Source organism: Chelonoidis abingdonii, chromosome 1 (assembly GCF_003597395.2).
Source record: "Chelonoidis abingdonii isolate Lonesome George chromosome 1, CheloAbing_2.0, whole genome shotgun sequence".
In the NCBI taxonomy this organism is placed as follows: Eukaryota; Metazoa; Chordata; order Testudines; family Testudinidae; genus Chelonoidis; species Chelonoidis abingdonii.
The window spans coordinates 260,500,690-260,526,755 of NC_133769.1; the positions used below are offsets into that span (position 1 = coordinate 260,500,690).

Below are 26,066 nucleotides of genomic sequence, written 5' to 3' on the forward strand. Positions count from 1 at the left end.
TGTGGTGGTGCAGCTGGTAACATAGAGCAGATAAGGTGACAGCCTGAATCAATCTTGGGGCGTCACCCTAGTGGGAAGCAGGAGAGTCTTGGGTCTGGCAGGGGCCCTCTGGACCCTCCAACCTGTCATCATCAAAGGGGGGGGGCAATCTGAATATTCCTGTCCTGATTTCTGTGCTAATCCCAGCCGCCCCCTGCGATGGTAACGGACTCTACGTGGGGGTCTTGGGTCAGGCTCTGGCCGAGAGGCCCGGAGGTCAGTTTGTGCCCCGGAACCTCTTCGCCGGGGATGCGTGAGGAGGGCAGGAGGTGTTCGGCGCTGCGCGCTCCCTATCTCCCCGCGCACAGGGGCATTGTGGGCGCTCGCTGCTTTCCGCGGGTTCAGTTAAAATGGCGCCCTAGGTAACGGGAGGCGGCGGCGGCCGTTAGGCTGTGAGGCGCAGGGCGCGCGCGCGCGCGGCAGTTGCAGAGGGAGGTTCCCAGCCCCCTCCCCACGCCCCGGGGTGAGGATGGCGTGTCCGGATCAGAAATCCCCCAACGTTCTGCTCCAGAACCTGTGCTGCCGCATCCTCGGCAAGAGCGAAGGTAACAGCGCGCGGACAGCGCGAGCCAACAGGGCGCCGCCCCGCGCCGGGTCCCAGGGCTGAAACTCAGGCCCCCTGCGTGCGTGCGGGTGGCGGCGGAGGCTCTCAGCCCGCAGCCCGCTGGAATAGTAGGGCCGTGCCCGCCTTGAGCGGCAGCCAGGCGCGGGCCGGGGGGTGGAGAGCCCTGCCCCAAGGGAGGGAGTGGGGCGGCGGCTGAGAACCTGCTCCTTGCCCCCCTGGGGAAGTGGAGGAGAAGGAGCTCGGGGAATAGGTGGTGAGGGTGGGACGTGCTCTCCTTGTGTGTTTCTAGGATCCAGAAGAGGGAGAAGAGAGACCCAGTGGAAAGAGTGAAACTTCCATTTGCCTGCTGCTGTGGTAGTTGGAAAAAGGGGACACCTGTGAGCGTGTGTCTCTTTTCCCTCCAAAGGGCTGCAACCAAGGCAGGGATTCAGCCTTTAGCTGCAGCAGCAAAATACTTAGGACTTGTCCACACTTACAGTGCTGGAGCGGTGCCGCTTTAGCGCTTAGTATAGACTCTCTCCAGTTGGTTTAAGTGCTCCACCTCTCTGAGGGCTAGTCTACATTACTCATGCTGATGGGTGAGCGCCCCTCTTGGCATGCTACTTACTCTACCTCAGTGGTCTCCAACGTGGTGCCCACGGGTGCCATGGCCCCCCTGGGGGCATCTTAATGTGCCCATGTTCTGGCCCCTGGGAGAGCACCCGCCAGCATTTCGGCCGGGACGCCTCTCACTGATGCTGCTTGCCGTCGATAAGTGACGTCATCAAGAGGCGTCGCTCTCAGATTTTGGCAGGGATGCCTCTCGATGATGTCGCTTGTTGATGGGTGCTCCACCGCTGCAGTGGTCCTTCGGCTGGCGTTTGCCAGCCAAAAAGGTTGGGAACCACTGCTCTACCTCCAGGGGGGAAGCATCTGCTGCTGACATAAAGGCTGTGCACAGTGGCACTAGGCTGATGTAATTTAGGTCGGTTAGGGGGATATCTTTCATGCTCCTGAGTGATGTAAGTTACATTGATTTAAGCAATAGCGTAGACCAGCTTGAGAGGCGGTAGTTATGTCAATGAGAGAAGGCCTCCTGTCGACATATCACTATCTACACTCAGGGTTAGATTGGTATAACTGCATTGCACAGGGATGTATTTTCCATGCTTCTGAGTGACATACTTATAGTGACGTGTGTATTGTAGGCCAGGGCTTAATTTAATTCTGCTGCTCAGAGCCTGAGGACAGCCACAAAACACTGTCAACAGCTGTGTGCCTGGCTCTTGCCCTGGGGGTTGCCTGAAAAGTGTGTCTCACTTACCCCTTCTGTGGGAATGTTCATCCCCTTCCCCTGCTCTGTTACTGCCCTCCTGTAGCTCATCTCTGACGTGCTAATGGCCTGTACTGGGCATGGCAGCAGCTATCTCTGGGCTGGAGCAATGGGCTAAATGCCTGCTGGCTAGACACTGAGCTGAAAGGCTGTGCTCCCTGAGGCGGGGTGCTGCATGGCAGCATACAGATCCTTGGCCTGTAGGTGTTACATTTTGAAGTTCCCTGTCCCTTGCTGATTCTTAGACTACGTCTACACTACCTGTTTTGTTGATAAAGCTTATGTTGCTCAGTGGTGTGAAAAACCTCCCGGATGCGATTGGTGTGGACAGTGTCTCCTACCGCTGCTCGTTGGGAGGTTGTTTAATTATGTCTATGGGAGAGCTCTCTCCCATCAGCATAGAGCGGCTACATGAGATATCTTACAGCGGTGCAACTGCATCAGTATGGCTGTGCTGCTGTAAGCTCTCTAGTGTAGATATGGCCTTAGAAGAAAAAGCTGCTTTCTGGATAGAGATGCTCTCCCCTGGAAGATGGGGGGGTTGTGGTGGCTTGTCACTCTCTTCCATGGGGAAGGACATGCCTCTCCTCTCCCTCTTTTGATTCCTAGAAATATATAAGGAGAGCACTTCCAACCCTCTCCATCAATTCCCTGTCCTAATTTTCCTCCCTTCTCCATCACATAAACTCTTCTTTGCTGCCATCCTGTCAAGCTGCCCTTCCATGTCTACAAGGGCTTAGACCAGTGGTTCTCAACTTATTTATCATATATGCTGCCCACAATATGTTACCTGGGCCGCAGGAGCCGGGTGGCAGGGCAGCAGCAGCTCCCAGACCACTGCCATGTGGGGCTGACTGGCTACCCCGGACCCCGTGGGGCTGGCTGGGAGCCCCGGACTCCTGCCACGCAGGGTGGGCCAGCAGTCCCGACTGGACCCTGTCATAAACAGATAGCTAAGGGTTAATGTTTCTTTTACCTGTAAAGGGTTAACAAAGGGAACCAAACACCTGACCAGAGGCACCATCAGGATCCGATGCAAATGAGGGAAACTCGGGTAGTTTTTGTCTTTGGTCTCGTCCTGTCGTTGTTCTCTCGGCTATGAGAGGAAGAGAGGTTTTCTTGTCTATCTCCAAGCTTCTTTCCTACCCTTACTGTTACCAAGGTGTGAGACCAAAAGGAAAAAGCAATTGGTTTATAATTGTTATTTTTTTTTAGTTCAATTGGTAACCGCTTGGAATTCAATTGGTTATCTTTGAATCAGACTGTTATTCTATCATTTTCTTATAGCCATACCCTGTATGTCATCTTGATGCAGAGTTATATGTTATGTCTTCTTCTTTTTTTATATAACTCCTTTTTAAAAAACCTCTGAGGCCTTCTCTGAGTTAAGGCTAGGACGAAGGGAGGGGGAAATCTCTTTGTGTTAGCTTGACTAGTTTTGAATCAATAGCCTCAGGGGAGGACAGAGAGAGGTAAATTGCCTCGTTTGTTATGAGCTGCCGACAGTAATTCGCCAGGTAAACCCGGAGGGAGAGCGGGATGAGATAAAGAGGAGACAGGAGAGGGAGGAGTTGGTCTTGTGTTGAAGACTCAGGGTTCTGAGTCTATGGGGCCCCAGAAAAAATTTGGGAGACCCGGGAGAGAGTTATCAGTACTCCGAATCGCATTGGTGGCAGCGAGATCGGTTCAACGAATAAGCATGGAAGTGAGTTTCACTGCTAGCACCCAATTGCTGCTAAAGGCCAGATTTGGACAGGGCATTCACATGGTGGCAGCGGCTAGGGATGTAAGATCCAGAAGACAGTAGGAAATATTATTTTTCTTTTCCCTGCTTAGGGTTTAACAGAGAGAAAGTTTGGGTTTTAAAAGTAGCCAGAGACAGAAATTTTTTTTTCGTGCCTGCTCGTTGCGCTTTGCATGTTTTGAAGGAACCATTAAGGGAAATTAAGGCTCTATGTTAAGCAATAGGATTCCATTGGGAATTCAAGTACCAGCCAAACACACACAGGTAAATTAAAGTGGCTTTTGTTGTTGGTTAATTTACATATCAAGAGTAGCAAGAGAGAGAAAAACGAGTTGCTAGGCAGAACCCAGGAGGACTAAGGAGAGCCAGCAGTTCAGACAATAACCAGCCAGAGAGCACCACCACACAAGAAAACAGAAACCATGAGTCCACAGGCTGCCCTAAAGCAGGAACCGTGCGCGAGACCAGAGCAGAGGAACAATAAAAAATTGCCGATACAGGCGAGACCTGGAAAAAAAAAATTACAAGAGATGGAGTGAAGAAGAAAATAAAAAACGCTGCGTACAAAAGAGAACAAGCAGCACCAAGAGGCAGCCTTCCAATACGAGAGATGGAAAAACACCCGCAGAGATCGGAAACAACAGAGAGGCCGCCGGCAGGCCCTTGCAATTAGACAGCTATAGCATCAGAACGCAGCCAATCCTATACCCCGTCGCCAGTTGTTTCAAATCCGCACAAGAAATTTCCGCACTAAAGGCAGGTTGATGACATCTGAGACCTCTCTTAGAAAATTTTGAAAGAGCCTGTCTTTGGTCAAGATCCCTGAAGACCAGTACAATGCATAGAGCTGCAGGTCACACCTCAGTGGACCTTAGCAGATGTGGACGCTGAAATGCCAAAGGACGCAATGAATGATTAATAAAACTATTTCCAAACCAAGGCCAGATACAGAATGGGGATAACCCCGGAACATGCCCATCGGCGGTTCAGAACCGAAAAGTGGAAACCAGATGGGTCATTTCCCAAACACGCCTACCACGTTGGGAAGCATTATGACGCCTGGATATCAGGAACCAAGGTTCAAACCATTGACAAACTGCACCTCCTCATGGCAATGAAGCAGTTCTTGGATGGTGTTCCTGAGGACATAACACGGTACATCCTAGATGGAAAACCCAAAACTCTCACCGAGGCGGGGGAGATTGGAGCCAAATGGATGGAAGTGGCAGAAAGCAAGAAAGCTACTGTAAAGGGAAATGAAAACCCCAGGGGGCACGTCGACAATAAACCCTACAACGGAGGGCAACCCAAAACCCCACCTACAACCCAAGGGAAGCCACATACACTCTATCCTTCCACCTCACCAGTCTCCAGTAACTTACCTCAACCCAGTGAAGAGGCTTATTACAGACCCCAATCCTGCTGCGATGGGGCAGCCTGGATCCCACTGCTCTGGGAAGCCAGGACCTCGGACTCTGCTATGTGGGCTGGCCTTTAACACACAGCTGAGCTGGGCCACAGCTGTGTGCTAGTTGGGCTGCATGCGGCCAGCAGGCTACAGGTTGAGAATCGCTCGCTTAGACAGATTTGTGTGGCTGTCCTCAGGCTTTGATCAGTAGTACAAAGTACTTAGTTGCTGCTAGAAGCTAAATCCCTGCCTTGCCTCCAGCTGCTTAGGACATGTCTACACACAAAACCCTGCAGTGGTGCAGCTGTGCTGGGATAGTGCTTCAGTGAAGATGCTACTGTGCTGACGGGAAAGCTTCTTCCATCGGTGTAGTTAGTAACCGCCCTCGCAGAGGTGGATTATGTCGATGGGAGAAGCCCTTCTGTTGATACAGTGCTTGCTACACTGGGGGGGTTAGGTTGGTATAACTGTGTCACTCAGGGGCGTGGATTCTTCACACTCCGAGCAATGTAGTTATATCAATGTAAGTTTATAGTGTAGACGTGGCCTCAGGGAGATGAGAAAGAGATGCTCATGCTTTGTCCCCTTTTTCCAACTGCCATAATAGTGGGAAAATGGAAGTTTGACCTTGCCAGAGAAAATAACTTATTTGCTAACTGGGCAAATTAACTATTTTAAAGTCTGGATAGTATTGTCTTATAATACCTACAACTTCTCAAGTTGTATCCATTTCAACAAATGTATGTGAATGCCTTCTGTCCTACTAGTATTCCTCTACCCTGATATGACGCTGTCCTCAGGAGCCAAAAAATCTTACCTCGTTATAGGTGAAACTGCATTATATCGAACTTGCTTTGATCCGCCACAGGGCGCAGTCCCCCCCCCCCTAACACTGCTTTACCACGTTATATCCGAATTCGTGTTATATCAGATCGCATTATATCAGGGTAGAGGTGTAGTTAAATGACAGTTCCTGCCAGCAAGTGGTATTGTTGACTCAGTAGGCAAGATCTCTTCCCTGCCAGTCAGTTCTGAAGCAATGAATTCCCTGACTTTGTACTAGAGGCATTATACAGCAGGAGATGTTGCCTTTTTGAGATTAAATTTAAAACCAAGTTATAGACTACCTGTAGTCATTAGAGATTCATGGCCCTTGCAGCATTTATTTTTATTTAAAGTTAACTTTATTGATGTTATATTATATCATTGAGGGTTTGGCTCTGGCGGCTAAAGTCTCAAGTTAACAGTTATCACTGCTTGTTTTAAAGCTCATCGGAACACGTGAAACCATAGGCAAGTAAAATATACAGTCACAAGAAAAAGGTCCACTATCTTTTATCAATTTTATTAAAGTAACCAACAAAGTTATGAATGTCACAGCATACACAGCTCCTAGATATATCCATGCACCAGTTATAACTACAGATATACATCCTCCTAGATAGTGTTAGGGACTGGTGGGTCTTTTATGGATTGATCATCAGTAAAAGGATGGTTCCTGCTGGAGTTCTCTCATAGGAAACTCAATTTTCCTTCTCTGGGCAATTCCTTTGTATAATGTGATTCTGCCTATCTCTACATTCTGTGCATGTACAGGAAAGTGTCAGGCCTCCTTTTTTTTTTTTTTTTTTTTTTTTTTTGTATTGATATGGTGTCCCTAGAACTTATGGGACCCTCGATTTCTATAGGTCGTGTGGGTTCTCTTTATTCTCATTAGCACTGATGCACGACCTGTATCCTGTGGTTAAGACACGTGTTGGAGGCAGAAGTGCCTCCACAGCATTTTGTGATTTTTAAAATTAATCCTCTAGCTCAGGGGTAGGCAACCTATGGCAGCATGCTGAAGGCGGCAAGCGAGCTGATTTTCAGTGGCACTCACGCTGCTCGGGTCCTGGCCACCGGTCTGGGGGACTCTGCATTTTAATTTAATTTAATTTTAAATGAAGCTTCAACATTTTAAAAACTTCATTTACTTTTACATACAACAACACTTTAGTTATATATTATAGACTTATAGAAAAAGACTTCTGAAAACATTAAAATGTATTACTGGCACACGAAACCTTAAATTAGAGTGAATAAATGAAGACTCTGCACACCACTTCTGAAAGGTTGCTGACCCCTGCTCTAGCTATTTTTTCCCGCAATATTGCCACTTAGTTCCTCTTTTCCCATAATCTTAGGGCATCAGGTTATTCTTCTGTCCCTTACTTATCTCAGCGTGTCTTATCTTCAAGGCCTAAAATAGCTAAGCTAAAAATCTTGAAGGCCTCAGCCTTCTCGTGTTTCAGCCTTTCTTACTTAGATATCTAATACATGATTATTTCTTCTAAATACTGATCAGTCTTATACTTCTATTATTCTACAATTTACATACAGTGACGTGTGATGTTATGACTAAGGTGTTACAATAAATGAATAATAAACTAAAATAATGGACTACACCTTTCAGACTTAGGGGACTTAATTCCAATGTCCTGGACAAAAGACAGTTTTTATACAGCTATAAATTCCCTGTCTAACAATTCCCATGGAAATTTCAGTTGGAAAAGAGATTGCTCTAACTACACCAGCTGTACAGAATTGTCACTTTTGAGTCCTTGATCTTTAGCACAAGACTACAACTACTCTCTTAGTTCCTTAAGGTTTTTTGATGGTTGTAAGCAGTGATTAGCCCCTTGTTAGCTATTTATGCCATCCCTTATTGAGATCAGTACTGTTATCTGAATGTCACTCAGTTCCTTCTTTGGTAACCAGGAAAAGAGCATTACTTATTAAATTTTTGGAATTGAAGACTTTCTTTTCATGAGACTCCAGTGCCTGTCTTGATATTTTGGGGCTGCTTCAATGTGCCTATGTAGATCTAGCTCCAGCATAAAGAAGCTTTCCAGTTGGTCACGTCCTTTGTATTTTTATTAAAAAAAAAAAAAAAAAAGTCACTCTCATAGTAATTCATCTGTGTCATGGAAATGCTTCAATTGAAACTTCTAGTTCTAGTGAGGCGTGTAAGATGCTCTGTCTAGTGGGATTTGGACTGTGGTACAGCTTGAAAAATATGAGGAAATATCTGCCAGTATAGTTATCACAGTCTGTATCTTGGAGCAACTCCAAAAGTGTATTAACCAAGGCAAAGCTGGCAGACTTTATGAATTTTCCAGATCTGTCAAGTCCACTTCTTGAAAAACTTTTCTTGCCTGAAGACTCAACTCTTGGTATCTTTTGTTCTTTAAATAACTAACATGCTTGAAGTCTCTAAGATGATGTTTCCCTCTGTTTCTAAGGCCATTTTCACTGATGTGATCATTTAGTTTTTTGAGATCTCATTAATGACTCTTAGAATTCTGGTTTGATAACTTTTGTCACAGGGATACACGGGTAGAGTTAGTTTTCCTGTTCAGATTATATATTTATAGAATTCCTACCTGTTTATGATCTCTAGCTGAGTATTGGACAGCTAGCTCCTTTAATCTGTGGTGTCTCCTTGCGGTTAGCGTGAAGGAAAAATCTGTAGCTGATGATCAGTATAATACACAGTTTCATACAGTAATGTACTCTGATATATTTTATAGCATCTTTATATCCAGGGCTTTCAGAGAGCTTAGAAATATTGAGTGAAAACAGGTTTTATCTCACAGTTGAGTTACATATCTCCTTATGTCAAGGGAAGAAAACATATGAATGGTTGGCTAAGCTGGCAAGAAATTCACTCTGGGGGGAAAAGGTCCTCCAGAAAAGTTTATTCTAATTGCTGATGAACTCAGAGGAGCCTTCTTCAAATAGGCTTGTTTACTACACTGCAAGATGAACTGCTGTTTTTGCCCACCAAGGATTCTCCCTCCTTCCCTCTTTAGTTTTTCTATGCTTTTCACATGTGGTTTGTTTAAAGCTCCTTTTAGGCTTTGAAATGGAACATGAAAACTGCCTCATACGGTTCTGATAGATCACACTGTGGAGGGGGAGGGGAGGAATGAATGCATGCATAAAGGACATTCTCTACTAAGCTTCGGAAATTTGCATTTGCAGATGTAACATAAGAATCTACTTTAGGCAATTCAAATTAAGATTTTATAGATCTTGAATTATTGTTTTTTGTTTTTTTTCTCCTCCTCCTGAATGTAACAAGCTTTTTACACTGTTTTTAACTTTTATGTATTTGGTAAATATAGTCACTTACAATTAATGGCATTATTCCACTATGTTTGCATTCATAATTTTTAGAATTTTGACAGTCTTCTGCTTGCTTCCTTTCTCTGCATAAAAAAACTCACATCAGAACAATGAAAATTAAATCACCTCTTCCATAAACGATTTCATCCTTCCCATCTATTAGGCATATCACGATGACAGTGTTGTATAGCAGTTGCACTTGTTTACATATTTATACAATGAAATGTGTGTATCCTGTGTGTACACTTATATTTTAAGTTCATCTCATGTCTCATGGACGTTTGGGGGACAAAGACAATTCAACAATACATCTGCTTATGTAATTTCCTGTGTGTGTTGCTTTTGGACATATTACTGTTTAAATATATCTTTCTTTCTTATGACTTCTGTATGCCATCTTGCTTGTCCTGTACATGAAGTCAGACACGAAAAGTACTCCCACAGAAAGTCTCTTGCAAATCAGGGACTTTGAAATCTTGGTGGGATAGGTAAACATTTTGATTCAAAGCTATTATATGACTGCAGGTTCAATATGAATCTTAAGAAAAGTCTCAAATTCTGAAGGTTAGTCTCGTGAATTATTAAAGGAGGGACCAAAAGTTCATTGGTTCAATCTTAGCAGAGAGGAAGGACTGAATGGATAAAGAGACTGAATTACCATTTTGGCAACAGATGGTCTCTCCAAGTCAGGATAACCCTAAAAAGGATATTTTGGGTTAAGTCTCTCACTGGTGAGGATTTGTTTTAAAATTTTGTTGTTAAATTGAATATGGATAAGATTTCAAAATAACTGTTTAGAAACTTTGCTGCTTTTGTCCCATAATCTGCACAGCAAAATCATATTGCACCACAGAACTAGAAACATAGGTAGACTTTTACATTGGCTCATGTAGAGGCAGTTTTCAAGGGCACAGATACCATTATTTCAGAATTAAACATTTTGTTAATTTCTTAGACACACAGAAAGCAATACAGTTTTACTTGCTACAAAGGAATGTGTTTGTAATTGTAACACATGTACACCTTTAACTGTGACCCAAAATAAATGTTATTTTTACTGGTAATCTCAAAATGTAAATGCAATAGATTTGAAAAACAGAAATTGTATTGATCAGCTTCAAATGCAAGTCCCCATACCATAGTGGGGCTATAAATCAATATCATAGTCACTGTCCTAATAGACAGTATATGCAACTCCCTCTCAAGTAGGTGCTTTAACAAAAGTTCTACTGCCTGTAATGAGGGGGATGTATAGTGGTGGTATAGCTGTGTCAGTTCCAGGATATTAGAGAGAGAAGGTGGGTGAGGTAATATCTTGTATTGAACCAACTTCTGCTGGTAAGAAAGACAAGCTTTGAGATGTTGACTGACTGCTCTCCCATATATCCCTTAAAAGTATCTCTAGATAACAAAGTAATACACTTAAAATTAATATTTCAGAGTTAAGGTATTGTAATTAAAACATACATTTATTTATAATAGTAAAAATGTGGTGTGCATGGCCAGTGGAAGACTTTTGATGTACTGCTCTCAAGTGCTTGAATTTATAAAAATATGGTGATTTACCTTGCACTTTAACACCCTCAACAGTTTTTGGAATGCATATTTTGTTTTAAGATAGTGCTGTAGCTCAATTTCTGTGGCTTACATAAAGGTTTTCACTTTATGCTTTTGCAAATATATTTGTAACTCTGCACATATACAGAGCCAAACCTGCCGTAACAACTAGTAATATCTGAATACTTACACAAAAGGTCAAACGATATGATGGCATTGTTATATAATACAGTTTGTCAGACTTTTCCACCTGGGACCTCAAATTCACCAGTTATTGCTTTTCAGGACTTGCTCAAATTCTATAGCCCACTAATTTGAGTTTGCTGCAAAAATCCTTGGAGAGTGGGGTTGGATTAGTGGTATCTGAGAGGTAGTGCTAGGGCAGAAGGAGCGGAGAATGTTGTCTTCCTCCCTTAAGCTGAATCCTAGTGCCAGTGGAATTTTGCTGGGTTTTTTTCTTTCTACAGCGCAGATGGTACCTGCGTCTAGGTTGCTTTGCGTGGTGGAAAAACTGAGGATTAAGCTGATTCTTCCTTTGTTAGTGTTAGATGTTGATCAAGGTTAAACTAGCACTCAGATGTGCTGTTAATTGTCTTCCATTGCCAATTTGAGATGAGAGCTCAGTCTTTGAGTGGTTTTTCTACACCTTGCCCTTCTGTGCCATATGATTAGCATGCTGCTATATTTAAGTGCCTCCACTATGAATTTTATCTCTAAAACAAGTATATGATAAGTTTATTGTGATCATAATGAAATTGATTGTGACTAGTTGGGTTTTTGTAGGTTTTAAATGGAACTGGAGGCGTACTCTTATTTTTTTTGGTAGAAAGTTACTGGGGTAAAGTACTTGGTCCTTGTACATAACAGTTTAAGAAACTGAAAGATAATTTTGGTAGGGTAAAAAGTAAGTAGGTTTAATTGATTTGTCAAAACTAATGAATAAACGTGGTGTGAGAGTTACAGCTACAGCAGATCTCTAAGCAGTATGTTATATTACTATGGAATTCTGTAGTTTGACTTCAATAAATCTCCAGTTTGAGTCATGACCTTGACATCTGCTCTTGGGGAGCCTGGAATTCAGACTTGCAGAATGCTTAGACTAAGGAGGAAAAAGAGACCATGCACCCTCCTTTTTCAGTTTGTGTGAATATTGGCCCAGACCGAAGACATGTTATTGACTGAACTGTTCATGTTTGTAGATAGTACTGATGTTTGTTGCATGAAGCAAGATGCTAAGAAATATGCTGACAAAAGGAGGTGCCAGCATTTTTAAATTGCGTTTACTTCTATAATTGGATATGTGCTCTTGTGACTGTTTCTGCATAAGAGCATACAGGACAAAATACCCATGCAAGGTAGTATTAGGGGAAAGATTTGATCTAGTTGCTATCATATTTTATCTCGCATTTGAAACATCTACATTTTTTGTATTTTTATTTGACTTAATCACTTAGTAACATGGCAGCTCTTATTTATTTCTTCTTCATTTTAAAAGTTGGCTTAACTAACTTTTTTCCCTCCCTCTTTCAGCTGATGTAGCCCAGCAGTTTCAATATGCAGTGAGAGTTATTGGAAGCAACTTTGCTCCTACTGTTGAACGAGATGAATTTCTTGTTGCGGAGAAAATCAAGAAAGAACGTATGTCTGGCTTTCTTTCATCTTCAGTAATGTAGATCTGAATAATTTTAAAACGAATCAATATGTTTTGTAGAAGGTGAACATTCTAACCGCATTCTAAGTGTGTTTTTTAAAATACCACTCCAAATACCAGAAACTAGCTCTATAAGCAATAAGGGTGAAACTTGCTCACCATTAAACCTTAAATTTGACTCTAACGGGCAACCATTAAAGTCAGGAAATGCCAAAATTAGTTTTACACACACATCTCAAATACAAAATACGTTTTGTTTTTTTTTTACTACAAAATTAGATATACTCTGTTCTATTGCACTTTCTCTGCTTTGATACAAGAGCACCAGATGTAGTATGATGCAGTAGGGGTGCAGTACATCCCTCTACCAAAAAAAAAAAAGCATACTTGCCCTCTACAGATTCTTGAGTTCATAGTAAAAAGTGTGAGCAAGTTGTGTAAGGGAATATTTTAATTACATGTAAGCCTCCCACTTGGTAGATATTCAGAGCTATTAAGCGTAAACCTGTTACATTGGATCAGGATTAACATACGTCATCGGTTAGAATGCCTCTTAAAGAATGTCTGAGGTAGAGTTCACATTCCCTTCTCCACAGAAGAATTGCAGAATTCTCCAACTCAAATTTTCAAAGCACAAATATTCTTCAATATGGACCTTCAACTCTGAAGCTTTTCTATGTATTTTGGTCATCATTACGTAATGCAGCATATGCACCTGATTTATACAGTAGATTTGACACCAAGAGTTTATAAACTTACTCTTTCCATTTCTCCCCACCTTGCCCTCCTCCCCTATTTTTGTAGGTTGAGTGAGCCCTCATGAAAAGAAATAGTGGGTTATATCCTTATTAACTCTTAAGAATTGTAGTGCAGGAAGTGATTTTAGTTGCAAAAATGTCCTTAATTGGTAACTTTTAATACTGGCATGTAGAGTATTTGACACATTTATTTTTGTTATTATGTAAAGGTTTCTATAGATTATTGCTTCATTTGGAGTCTATATGATTATTTTTACTGTAATGTGGTCTTTCAAATGGCTGCTTTAAAGCTTAAGGCAAAACTCCAATTTCCTGAAGAAGCCTTTCCTGTTTAGCTGGTTAGATGATTGAGACTGAGATACATTCTTTTGATGTATCGAGGTACTATGCCAAACCATTTCCACCTATGCTCTTCACTTTCTGTGTGATGTTGGGCAAATCACTTCACTTCTCTGTGCCTTACTTTTCCCATGTGTGGAATGGGAATAATTTGCTTTTCATTTATAAATCTCAAAGGACTTTACAAAGCTTTCTGTAAGAGTTAAGGATTAGACCCACAAGGGAATTTAGGCACCTGACTGCCATTCTAGATGCCTAAACTGAAGGTTTAGATTTTCAAAAGATCTCCTAACCCTGGAGAAACCTAAAATCCCGTTACTCACCTAAATTTCTGTTGGTGGGCATGCACAAAGTTGTCTAAATTCTGACACTACTGCACTGCTCTGTGTTTAACTCATGCCTTAATCCTGGTCACTTCCTCAAACTAGGCTTTCTCACACCATCCTGCCTCCAGGCCCTAATCCAGCAGAATGCTCAGAGACTGGCAACTGGCTCAACCTCCACACACAGCACAGGACTGGCAGTGATATAGTTCTCTCTCTCCCCACCCCACCCCACTTATACCAATAGCCCAGAGGTGAGACGACTCACCCAGGATGTAGAAATGTTGGTTCCAAATGCCCCTCTACCAGATGTAGACTTGAGCCCATGTCTCCCTCATCCCAAATGAGCACCCTAACTATTGGGTTGTTGGCTATTCTGCAAGGGGAGGTGGGTCTGTCCAACCCTCCAGTTGAAGCTGTTCCACTTTTTATAAAATATGTATTGGACCAGAGAGAGAATGAATGACTGTAACCCAGTGGTCAGGGAACTCATGTGGGACACCCAAATTCTAGTCTCTGCTCCAATGATTTATTTAACAAGTGAAAAACCATCGTGTGTGACTGACTGACTCACTCTCCTCCCAGAATGCCCAGTAGACTAGGTGTCTGGGCATTCACCTGAGATATGAAAAACCTGGGTTCAGGTCCCTGCTTCACATAAGGACATCAGGCAGAACTCAGGTGAGTGTGCTAACCAGTGGGCTATAGGTTAGAAATGGACAACCACCACCTTCTCCCCAGCACTTACTACTGGCTTGCTTAGGCAGCTCCCTACTTATCTTACTGGCTTTTGTGAATCCCATACTTAGGCAATTGCTATAAAAAAAATCAAGGCACTTTGAAGTGGAGACATACAAGTCATGAGAGCATAAGTACAACTTAATAAATGTGAGGCCAGGTCTGTATAGGGACATTCAGGAAAGTTAAGGTGACGCAGCTGAAGGTGCAAAGTCAGTGCATGCTAAGACCACCTTACTCTTGAATAACAACATCCACATGGGGTTTTAACGGGTTTTAACTTCTCATATTTAGTTGTTTTGACTTAACTTTTTTTCTGGAGTGTTGCTGTAAAGTAACTCCTCACTTAACATTGTCCTGGTTAACTTTGTTTCATTATTAGGTCGCTGATCCTTTAGAGAACATACTCCTTTAAAGTCCTGCAATGTTCTCTTATAACATCGTTTGGCCCTACCCCCCGCCTAGTGCTCCTGCTGGGGAGCAGGATGGGGGCACGGGCTTCCCCCATTCTGCTCACCTAGCTTTCCAGCCAAGGAGCACAGTTGGGGCGCAGGGGCTTGCCCCGTTCCACCTGCCCAGCTTTCCAATTGGGGAGCGGGCAAGCCCCCACTCTGCTCCCGTGGAGCGTCAGGTGGGCGGAATGGGACAAGCCCCGCGCCCTGACCCTGCTCAACAGCTGGAATTCCCAGTAGAGTGCCCCGACCCTGCTATGGCCTTGCCTCAACAAAGCTTCACAATCATCATTGGTGAATACAGTATTAAATTGTTTGTAAAAGTTTTAAATAATTCTAAACTCTATATGTATATAATGTCTTTTGTCTGGTGAAAAAAATTTCAATGGAACCTAACCCCACATATTCCCGTTAATTCTTATGGGGAAATTGGATTCGCTTACCATCGTTTCACTTAAAGTTGCATTTTTCAAGAACATAACTAGGACATTACATGAAGAGTTACTGTATAGTCAAGTCCTTACTTATATTTATTTGTAGAAAGTTGTAAATCATCAGAAAGAGCTACGATACCTTAGAATTGAAATGGAATACAATTTTATCTCTGTCAATGGCTTGCTTACTTATGGCCCAACTGGTATGGACCCAAAGTCGTTATCATTTAACACCTGTATAGTGATTGTGAAGTGAATAGATGACCTTTGCTAGATGCTATTTTGCAGAAAAAAATAGAATAACTCTTGGGACCTCTGTCTGCAGTCTGGGGATATGTCTTCATGGAGTAAAAGGCCAGCGGCATGGACATTGCTGGCCAGGATCTGCTGATTTGGGCTTGGACTGTGGAGCTAAAAATTGTTGTGTAGATGTTCGGGCTCAGGCTGGAGTCTGGGTCAGCTGCAGGAGTTTGATTAATCTGCAGACATACCCTTGGAGGCTAAGGAGTGCATGTGTATGGAAAATGAACTCTCTCTTTATCCTCTTGCATTCCTCCCACTCCATAAATTGCACAAATGTATCAGTACAAAATAATGTTACTAAAGTTTCGTACCATAAGAAGCTTTTTTCTGTTAACAGTTGTGCGACAAAGAAGAGAAGCGGATGCTGCTTTGTTTTCAGAACTTTACAGAAAACTCCATTCGCAGGTATAGTATTGTGTGGCTTTACCAATAATTTCATTCTTACAATCTGTTTCTTCTGGACTTGCTGTTAAATTGCCTATAGTTCAAAATGTAAGAAACTAGCTTGGATTAAAGTAAAATTGGAAAATATCAGCAGTATTTTGGTTTGCGTATAACCACATAAAGGACATTTTATGGGAAGGAAGTAGGTTTTGCAAAAATAGAAGTGTTTATTTTTTTATGTGTAAAATTGAAGGATTATCTCACTGCCACTTATTTTTAGGATAATGTGTCTTGAAGTGTATCAATGTATTGATTTAGAAGTTAAGCAATCCTCTTATTTTGAGTTTAAGTGATCTGAGGTTTTCATGTTGAAGGTTAAGGATTTTGCTGACTTTGAGAGTTCTGCTAACACACAAGCACTTATCAAAGAGCAGTGTATGTCAGTCTTTTCTGACAATAGAAGGTAATATGTAGAGTCTATGTATCAGAAGAAGGGGGAGTCTAAGGCTAGAATTTCAGATGAAGTGGAAAGAAATCAATACTTTAAATGTGTCCTGAATTCTCAAACTCAAACATCTATCATGTTTGACGAAAATCTCAGTGAAACTGAGATAGGCAATAAGACAGTATCTTACATCATCTGTTTTGTGTAGTGTGATAGGGAGAAATATTGTAGGGATATTTTTAGTTTGCAAAAACCAATGTGCAGGATTAAAATTTCCAGTATAATCAGTGGTTTTCAACTTTTTTTTCATTTTTAGACTTCTAAAAAAATTTTGAATCGAGGTGCAGACCCCATTGGAAATTCAACCTGTGATCTGTCGCCCCCTACTGTAGAAGTCTTAGACTGAAAACTGACTGACTGAACAGAGTTCAGCTATAAATGTTGCACATTCTTGGCATAGCATTTAATGTGGCATGAGAGAGGGTGCTAAACTGGGGGCTTCTATGATAATGACAACACTTCTGGGTTTTGACCTGTAGGTGGGGGTACTCACATATTTTTGGTTGATCAGAAAAACACAATGCCTCTTCTGGGATCTGAAACATTTTCATCATCACCTTATGTGGACACCTTAGACATAGTTTGTGGGCCCCCAGAGGTCTGTGGACTACAGGTTGAAAACCATTGTAATAAAGGATTGTTAACACGTTTCAGTGACCACCCCTTATCTTAAAGGGGAAAAATAACTTGTGTTAAGTAGGATATAAAAATGGTTCTACTAAGGATATTGTGGCAGTGAATTCTAAAGGCTAATATAATTGAGAACAAGAGCTTAGCAAGATCACATGAAAATGGGACACTTGTATGGAGAACATCCAGAGTTACATCTAGAAAGAGTAAAAATTCCATACAGTAGTTTGGAAGGAATATAAACCCTCATACTTTTGGGCTTAAGTCAGTCTCTGACTTCAGTGGGTTAGGAAGAAACAGCTGCTAACTCCAAGACTTTTTTAGCACTTTTGTGAAGCATCTGGTACTGCCCATTGTCAGAAAGAATACTAGACTCTATGGAACCATTGATGGGTAGTACCTGTCTCATTACAAATGAGAAACATTCAGTAAATCTGATTGCTGCATTTAGGTCCCAATCCTGAAAACGCTTATATACTTAACTTTAATGATGTCATTAAAATTAAGCATATGCTTTAGAAAAATAAGGTCCTAAGCCTGAAAATGTTGTTGCTAAGCTTATCAGCTCACCTTTACTCCTTTTTTTTTTTTTTTTTTTTTTTCCTTTCCCCATCCATTCTACATATCTACAAGATATCTTTTCCATCTTCTGTAGTGATGGACAGTGTCACCAGGTTGCAGTAGGCTCCATCATCGGTTCTTCCATTTCAGCAGCACTAACTTGCAGCTGTCCTCAGGCCTACTGTCAGCAGTCTTGCTACTTTATTCTTGTAAGGTAGCTTTTGTGTGTGTAAAATACATACACACACCCTCTGCTATTGATCTAATATAGTATTATTATAGCTAGCAGTTGGTAAGAGTAATATGAACACACAGCATATGAAAACGACCACAATTTAAACCATTATAACACATATATGCACAAGTGCCATACATTGCTTGAAGCAGAATAATAGATGTGAGCACAATTACAAGAATGTGAATATAACATAGTTAAACTTTTAAACAGGTTTAACGTTCTGTTCCCCCCCCCCCCCCCATTTTGTTAGTTGACATCTACCAGAACAAGCCTATAACTATTTCATAGGCATTGTTTGGAACTTTCTTCCTTCTTCCCCATTTCCCTATACCAATCTCTCTTAAATGCTTGTCATTGTAGTATCTAAGCACTAGAATGATTTTCTTTTTTTCTCTTTTTGAAAAGTGCACACACTATGGTTTCTGAATACTAACAGTAGTGTAAGGGGTCTGTTGGCCCCTTACTGAAACTTAATGGGATTTCTTTGGTTGTCCATCTCCCAGTTCCAAAAGAAAGGGGAAGGGCCAATGAGAAATCAAAATCATGAGACTGACAGTCCACAAGGCCCATGGGGAGAGGCCAACAGTGCAGGTTTACCTGATTGACAAGGCAGGTAGGCCAATGAGAGAGTCAGGAGCCTGGGGTCTTGTCCTCTTTCAGAAGTGCCTGAGCCAGAGTAGCACACAGCTAAGGGAAGAGCAGCAGCCTGAATTGAGCTGGAGGCAGAGCAGCAGCAGCCAGAGCCAGAGGGGCCAGATAAGCAGCCTATAAAGCAGAGCTGGGCTGGAGGCTCAGCAGCAGCATGGAGCCAAAGCAGTGCTGGACCTAGACTGGTGCAGAGCAACCACAACTGAGCTACAGCGGGAAGCTGCAGGCCCAGAGCTGGGGAACATATGCGCACTGTGCCATAGGTAACACTGGCATCAAGTGCAGTGAGCAGCTGGAGAGAACGAGGGCCCAGCGCAGGGACACATCACCAGACAAGGTCTTGCAGGTTGGACTTGGAGGGGAGTCGTGACCCTGCTGGGAGGGAGGGCTGGTGCTGGGGAGAGAGTGAAGGCATATGGTAACCACCAGAGAATGTCTGGCCCATGGTATCACTGCAGTGCAGCCAGGGCCTGGGAAGGAGTTCTGGGACATGTGAGGAATAGACTGTGAACTTTTCTTACATCCTAGAGCCTGGTGTTTATGGTTTCCCTACGCACATAGGGCACATAGTGTTTCTTTCTGTTCGATAAATTATATTTTGTTTGAACTTACTGCAGTGCTCACTGGGCCAGAGAAGTAGCTGGTGTGGAGACAGTACCCTGAGGTGGGGACACCTTAGCCCCATCCCAGGTGACCATGATGAGACTGGGGGCGTAGCCTCCCAGGAATCCTGGTCCCAACCTTATTGGGTTTACAAGGCTCTGCCTCACAGGAGAGGGAAAGGGAAGTCCTTAAGGTCAGGCAAGTGTCTGGGTAAAGGGTATTGGAGCAAGGGACTCAGGTACTTTTGCTGTCTGATAGCCAGGAAAGTTCCCCACAGTAGCAGGACCATTCCCCTGCTTAGAGTAGCTACACAACTGATTCCACAGAAATATTTTATTTTTTTTTTGTGCTGTTAGATGTTGTATTAGCCACGAAAATCCTTTTCCTCCACATTTTATGTGAGTGGTGATGGTGTGGATATGTGTTTTATGATTAACTTTTTTTGCAACAGTCTTGGAAACTATCTCTTTCAAAAGTGTAGTAATCACTTTTCTTTTAAAGTGAAAGCTGCTTGGTACTTGTGAATTCCGTCTCCGCTCCCTGGACTCACAAGGCCAGTTCATATGTATTTAGTGGGGTATATCTAATGATCCAACAAGCTATATTTGTTATTCATCAGTTGACATTAAGATTTATCACATCACGGCTGGCCAGTATGTGAAAATTTTACGTCATTGTTCTTCCTCCTGCTTCCCCTCTGTTAATGAGGTATTCGCTGGTTCAGTTGTTTCCAGCAGGTGGAATTTGGATGCCCTGTCCAGTTTGCTGAATATCTGAACTAATCACAGAAAGGAGTAGTCATCTGACCTATGGGGACTTCTAACATACGTTTTGTTTTTTTACAGCACCTAGTATAGTGGTCAAAATCCATGACTAGGGCTCTTAGGTGCTATAATAATACAGGAAAGGGGTAAATATCAGGGATGGGCAAACTGTAACTCGCGAGCCGCATGTGGCTCTTTTACCATTAAAATGCAGCTCACAAGCCTCCTTCCCACCCGCTATTCTCCCCCTACCAGACTGGGTCTGGGGGGGGAGGAACTTGGGACCTCTGCCTTGCAGTGAGGTGGTGGGGTAGGAGCTTCTGTCCAGTGGGGAGGAGGGTCTCTGGACTTCAGCCGTGTGGGGTTCACTTGCCGGGGTTTGGGGCTTCAGCAGGAGCGAGGCTGAGGCCCCAAGCCCTGGCTCCCAGCAGGTGTGCTCTGGCTCTTGAACTTCTGAAGATTGTTGTATGTGGCTCAGAAGGCCAGTAAGTTTGGCCACTTCTGGTGTGTATATATAATACTTATCTTTTAAACAGGGGATCAGAGAGAACCTAGGGAATTTATAGGCCAGTCAGCCTAAATTCAGTACTGTAAGATGCTGGAACAAATTATTAAACAATCCATTTGTAAGCACCTAGAGGATAATAGTGTTATAAGGAATCTGTCAAGAACAAATCATGCCAAACCAGCCTAATTCCCTTCTATTGACCGGGTTACTGGCTTAGTGGATGAGGTGGGGGTGGGGGGAAGATGACATGTTATCTTGATTTTTAGTAAGGCTTTTGACACACACATGACATTTTCATAAGCAAACTAGGGAAGTGTGGTGTAGATGAAATTTACTGCAAAATGGGTGCATAATTAGTTGAAAGATCATACTCAGTAGTTATCCATGGCTGTCTGTCAAAGTGATGGGAAATATTTAGTGGGGTTCCCCAGGAATCTGTCAATATTCTGGTGCTAGACAATATTTAATTACTTGGATAATGGAGTGAAGGGCATGTTTTTATAAAATTTGAAGATGACACCAAACTGGGAGGGACAAATAGAACTTTGGAGGACAGGATTAGAATTAAAAATCATGGTGACAAATTGGAGAATTGGTCTGAAATCAACAAGATGAAATTCATTAATGACAAATACAAAGTACTGCAGGTAGGAAGGAAAAAGTCAAATGCACAGCTACAAAATGGGGAATAACCATTTTGCTAGGCAGTAATAGTGCTGAAAAGATCTGGAGTTTTCTAGTGCATCACAAATTGAATGAGTCAACAATGAGATGCAGCTGTGAAAAAGACTATTATTCTGTGGTGTATTAACAGGAGTGTTGTATGTAAAACACAGGAGGCACTGTGTCTCAGCTGGAGTGTTGCCTCCAGTTTTGGTCACTATAGTTTAAAAAATATATGGATAAATTGGATGGAGTCCAGAAGAGAGCAACAAAAATGATAAAAAGTTTAGAAAAGTGACTCTCAGCATTTCCTGCTTACAAAATCTGACCTAAAAATACAACTGTCCTAGCACACTGTTACTGAAAAATTGCTTACTTTCTCATTTTTACTATATCATTATAAAATAAATCAACTGGAATATAAATATTGTACTTACATTTCAGTGCACAGTATATAGAGCAGTATAAACAAGACATTGTCTATATGAAATTTTAGTTTGTTAGATTTTGCTAGGGCCTTTTGGGCATCAGCTGTTCCTTCCTGTCCTCACTGGGGGCTCCATTATGAGGGTGGCACCACTACTCAATTCCAGCTTGCTCCTGGCAGCTCTGGCCTCTGTGCTCCCCTCCAAGAGATCCCTTTTCCTGCACAGTTTTAGAGCATCCTTTGAGCTGGCAGGTACTGCTGGTCAGGTGGGGAGTGTGGGTGTGCTCGGAGGGTAGGCCAGCATGGGGATGCTGCAGCTGGGGCTGGCAAGATAGCACAGGGGCCAGAGCTGCTGGAAGCCTGAGGTGAGGTGGAACTGGGTAGTGGGACCATCCTTGCAGTGGAACTCTCAGTGGCATAGTTGATGTCCAGCAGGCCAAACGAAGACCCCATGTGGCCAGATCTGGCCTGCCAGCCTCTAATAAAAGAACACTGTTCTAGAAAGTGACCTTTTACAAAATTATCTAGGGTTCTTCATTATAAATTATCTCAGAAGATGGAAGACAAAGAGTCCGTGACCATAGAAATCTAGTGATTGGACATATGATCTTACTTGGATCGTCTGTCTCTGTGTATTTTACACAGAGAGGGATACTGGAAACTATTGACATAATATTTAATTTAATTAAAGTTAAGGGCCTTTCTATTGACTCTATTGAAGAAATGGAAGAAGAAAGGTAGAAGTGCATGGAACACAATTTCTCCATTTTTTGTGATTGTAACACTGGTTTTAAACAAATTACTAGAGTTAAGTGCAAAACCTAAATTGTAAAGATTTCTTACCTACAGTTGAATTTCCTGATTTGGTAAGGTTGCACTGGTACAGAATTTAGACAAATAAAATTTAGAAGGGGGGAAAAAATCACTTTTTTTTTTTTTTTTGAAAATTCTATAAACTCTTTCTCCTCAACTCTGCTACTGATTCCCCATGAAGTGATACATCATTGACCTGTTTGAAAGTTGTCAGCCACCAAACTCCTTTATATTTGTGAGTTAGTGGTGTAGAATAGAGTATATGCTTCCATGTGCACTAATGTGCAGTGAAAACAAGGAAACCTTTATACACTTGTCTTTATTACTCCTTACAAGAATACATTGGAATTCATATGGCATGGCTGTACCATTAAGTTATCTCTTGCAGGTCAACTTTCCTACTGAGATTTAAAAGGTTGATAATACTGTGTTTCAATGCAGCCAACACAGCTCCACTTTTCCTTTCTCTTGGTTTTTGTTTTGGTCCAGTCCAGAGTTGAGTGATCTCTGTACTTCTGACTTCATAAATAGTTTGGTAGTTTCCTTTGTCTCTGTGTTCTTCATGGAGATTATAATCCCAGGTTAGAGATCCTTCTTATTGTGGAGCCTCCCTGAAGGGGGATCAGCAGAGAAAAGGCAGCTATTTGTTAGATTTCTCAAGGATTGGGTCTTCCACCTCACTTCTATTGTAGAGAGTAGGGATTAATCCAAGATGCTGACTTAAAGAGTAGCTGATGTATGGTGGACATGAAGCAGTATGTAAACTTTCTTTATAGTTAACTGTGAATTTTGAAATTTGGTATGCTGATTAGCTGATCTTTCAGTGGTACGTGAGAATTTGTGACACAAGAATACTGAATGCTGGAGGAAGTTTTCTTCATGGAACTGACATATGAACTTCAGTGTCACTACCTTGAGAACATGACTTCAGACATCCTCCTTGTGTATATTTAAATTATGTTTTTGTGTAAGTTTTGGTGTGTTAGTTTTAGCCTGCTCTTTACAACCACATTGTGGAAATTTAGTTCCTTATGATCTAGGTTGTGAGATAGGGGTAAAAATGCAATAAACTCTGGAAATAATTGTGAAGCAAATCTGTTTAACTCGATATTCTCTAATACGTGCCTATCTCTGAATAGGGCGTCCTGAAAAACAAATGGTCAATACTCTACCTCCTGCTCAGCCTTAGTGAAGACCCACGTAAGCAGTCTAACAAGGTAGGTAAGGGGTTCTGTGTTTCTTCAATAAATGTTTTAAAATTCAGTAGAAATTCTAAATGGGAATGTTAAGAGATGTTAATATCCAGAGTAAAACAAACCTCTTCAAAAAGGGGAGTATCTGCAAAGTCTTTGGAAAGGCTGGAAGCAAGAAATTTTTAATTAAATATAAGGATGCTTTAAAAATGTATTTTGTGTAAATACTCTAAAAACGAGAATTAAAGAAGCTATTCTCTTTAAGCATAAAACTGGATAATTAATTAAACATGCAAGACAGTCATTATCTGGAACACATTGGATAGATTTAATTTAGGTCAAGTCCATACTGGATGGATATTTTATTTTATTTATTGCTGATATAGCAATTTTGGTTGAGGATGTGGTGTTTTTGGCAACATTTTGCTAGTAGCAAATGTCCTAGTATAGTTGCAGTTATGCTGGCAAAAATGTCCTTTTGCTGGGATAACATACACCAGTTTGGCAAGTGAAATGAACTTTACTGTCAAATGCATTCTTTGGCTAGTATAAGCTGCCTCTTCATTAAGAGGGTTTTGTCGATACAGCTATACCAGCAAACCTTTTCTAGTATATACCTGATTTTAATTTACTATTAGGAAAGGCAATAACAGTTCAGACACATGGGTGGGGAAAAGATTATTTTAGCTACTGATGTGTTTGACTAAAGTAACTCACAATTAGATCTTTGTGTTTTATCTTTAAGCCGTCAAGTTATGCCACATTGTTTGCTCAAGCATTGCCACGAGATGCTCACTCAACTCCTTACTACTATGCTAGGCCTCAGAGCCTTCCATTGAATTATCAGGACCGCAATGCTCAGTCTGCCCAGAGTGCGGGCAGTATGGCGAGCAGTGGGATCAGCAGCATAAGCATGTATGCCCTGAATGGGCCAACGCCAACTCCACAGTCCCTCCTTCCAGGGTAAATTTTAAATGTTGCCTATAATGAAGACATTAAAAATATTTTTCAAGATTACTTAGCATTTTTATCCAGTGATTTCAAATTTCTTACCCATAGAGAATGTGCTTATTACTGTATCTACATACATTTTCAAAGCACTTTACAAAATAGCAAACCTCAAAATATTGTTATGGGTTTGAGATGATATATGGTTACCTTGTTCACTATTCCTGTTAGTGAATATCTTCATGTCACTCTCTTTTGCATTACACTCTGTTTCAACTGCGTGCCTGTGAAGTTTACGTGCCTTGCAGTCTTGGATACTGAGGTCCTCAGTTTATCTGCAGAACAGCTACGATAGAGGCAGCACTTGTGCAGACTTCACACGCTGTCCTGTTAACATTGTTTTCTTCCTGTCTTTTTAGACAATCCTATCAAGCTCCAGGGGTGGGAGATTGCCTTCGTCAACAGCTAGGTTCACGTCTTGCATGGGCTCTAACTGCTGGCCAGCCTTCATTACAAAGCTCTACCTCAAAAGGCCTTCCAAACACTGTGTCTCGCAATGTGCCAAGGTCAAGGCGAGAAGGGGAGACAAGTGGTGAGCAATATGCTTTTTGCTAAAGATTTCTTTTTTTTTTCCTGCAACTTATTTGTTTCCTTGTTTTGTTGTGACTATCCTATACTCTTCCTGGGAATAGCTTCTGTTCCATTGTGTTACTATATGTGAAGAACTTTCCCAAGAGGACAGATTTTAAGGCAGGAAGACAGCACATATACAAAAGAGCAGTGTGTTTGGCTATTAACTTTTCTACATTCCTACTGTGAGGGGGAAAAAATGGTTTGAGTACACATTCTCCCCATTCAAAATTAATCTGTTCTTTGCTATTGCAAGTAGCATAGACCCAGTCCATTGCTGTGGACAGCAGGACTAAGTAGCAGAGCAGATGTATTGTGAATGAATATGCTCTTGAAAGCTTCAGTGTCTATGATGATAACCAAAAGTTTTAGGGGAAATGGATAACAAGAGGGACAAAACCCCCAAACACATGGAACCACTTATATTCACATATACACTGGATCCCCGCTAGAACGTGGGGTTTTGGTTCCATGCGCAATCCCTGCGTTAACCAAATTCATGCTATAAAGACGCGCATTCTAGCAAGGATCTGCTGGATAAGTAAAATGTGTAACTGTGTTTTATTATCTGAGTACACAGTCCTTGAAGTACCACCTCGCTGACACAGTTTGCCGCGATAATATTGAATAGTGCAGTCCTTTTAAAAATTATAATTGGTTAATTTATCTTACTTACATTGCTGTAAATCTGGACTGAATAGACTTTGAAGGAGCCGCTCATGGATTTACATTAACTGAGTGAAGAATTTGACCAGTTTAAC

General features: G+C 42.0%; 1 protein-coding gene across 3 annotated transcripts in view; it reads left to right on the forward strand.

The window, feature by feature from the left end:
- The first annotated feature begins 330 nt into the window (after window positions 1–330).
- Window positions 331–26,066, forward strand: part of TUBGCP3 (tubulin gamma complex component 3) — a 116,582-nt gene continuing 90,846 nt past the window's right edge. For all 3 annotated transcript variants that reach the window (XM_075061484.1, XM_032791843.2, XM_075061485.1), the window contains exons 1-6: window positions 331–584; window positions 12,323–12,430; window positions 16,128–16,195; window positions 23,674–23,751; window positions 24,473–24,690; window positions 25,095–25,267. In XM_075061484.1, coding sequence (XP_074917585.1) covers window positions 509–584; window positions 12,323–12,430; window positions 16,128–16,195; window positions 23,674–23,751; window positions 24,473–24,690; window positions 25,095–25,267 — 721 coding nt within the window. In that variant the 5' untranslated portion in view covers window positions 331–508. The remainder of the gene's footprint in view (window positions 585–12,322; window positions 12,431–16,127; window positions 16,196–23,673; window positions 23,752–24,472; window positions 24,691–25,094; window positions 25,268–26,066) is intronic.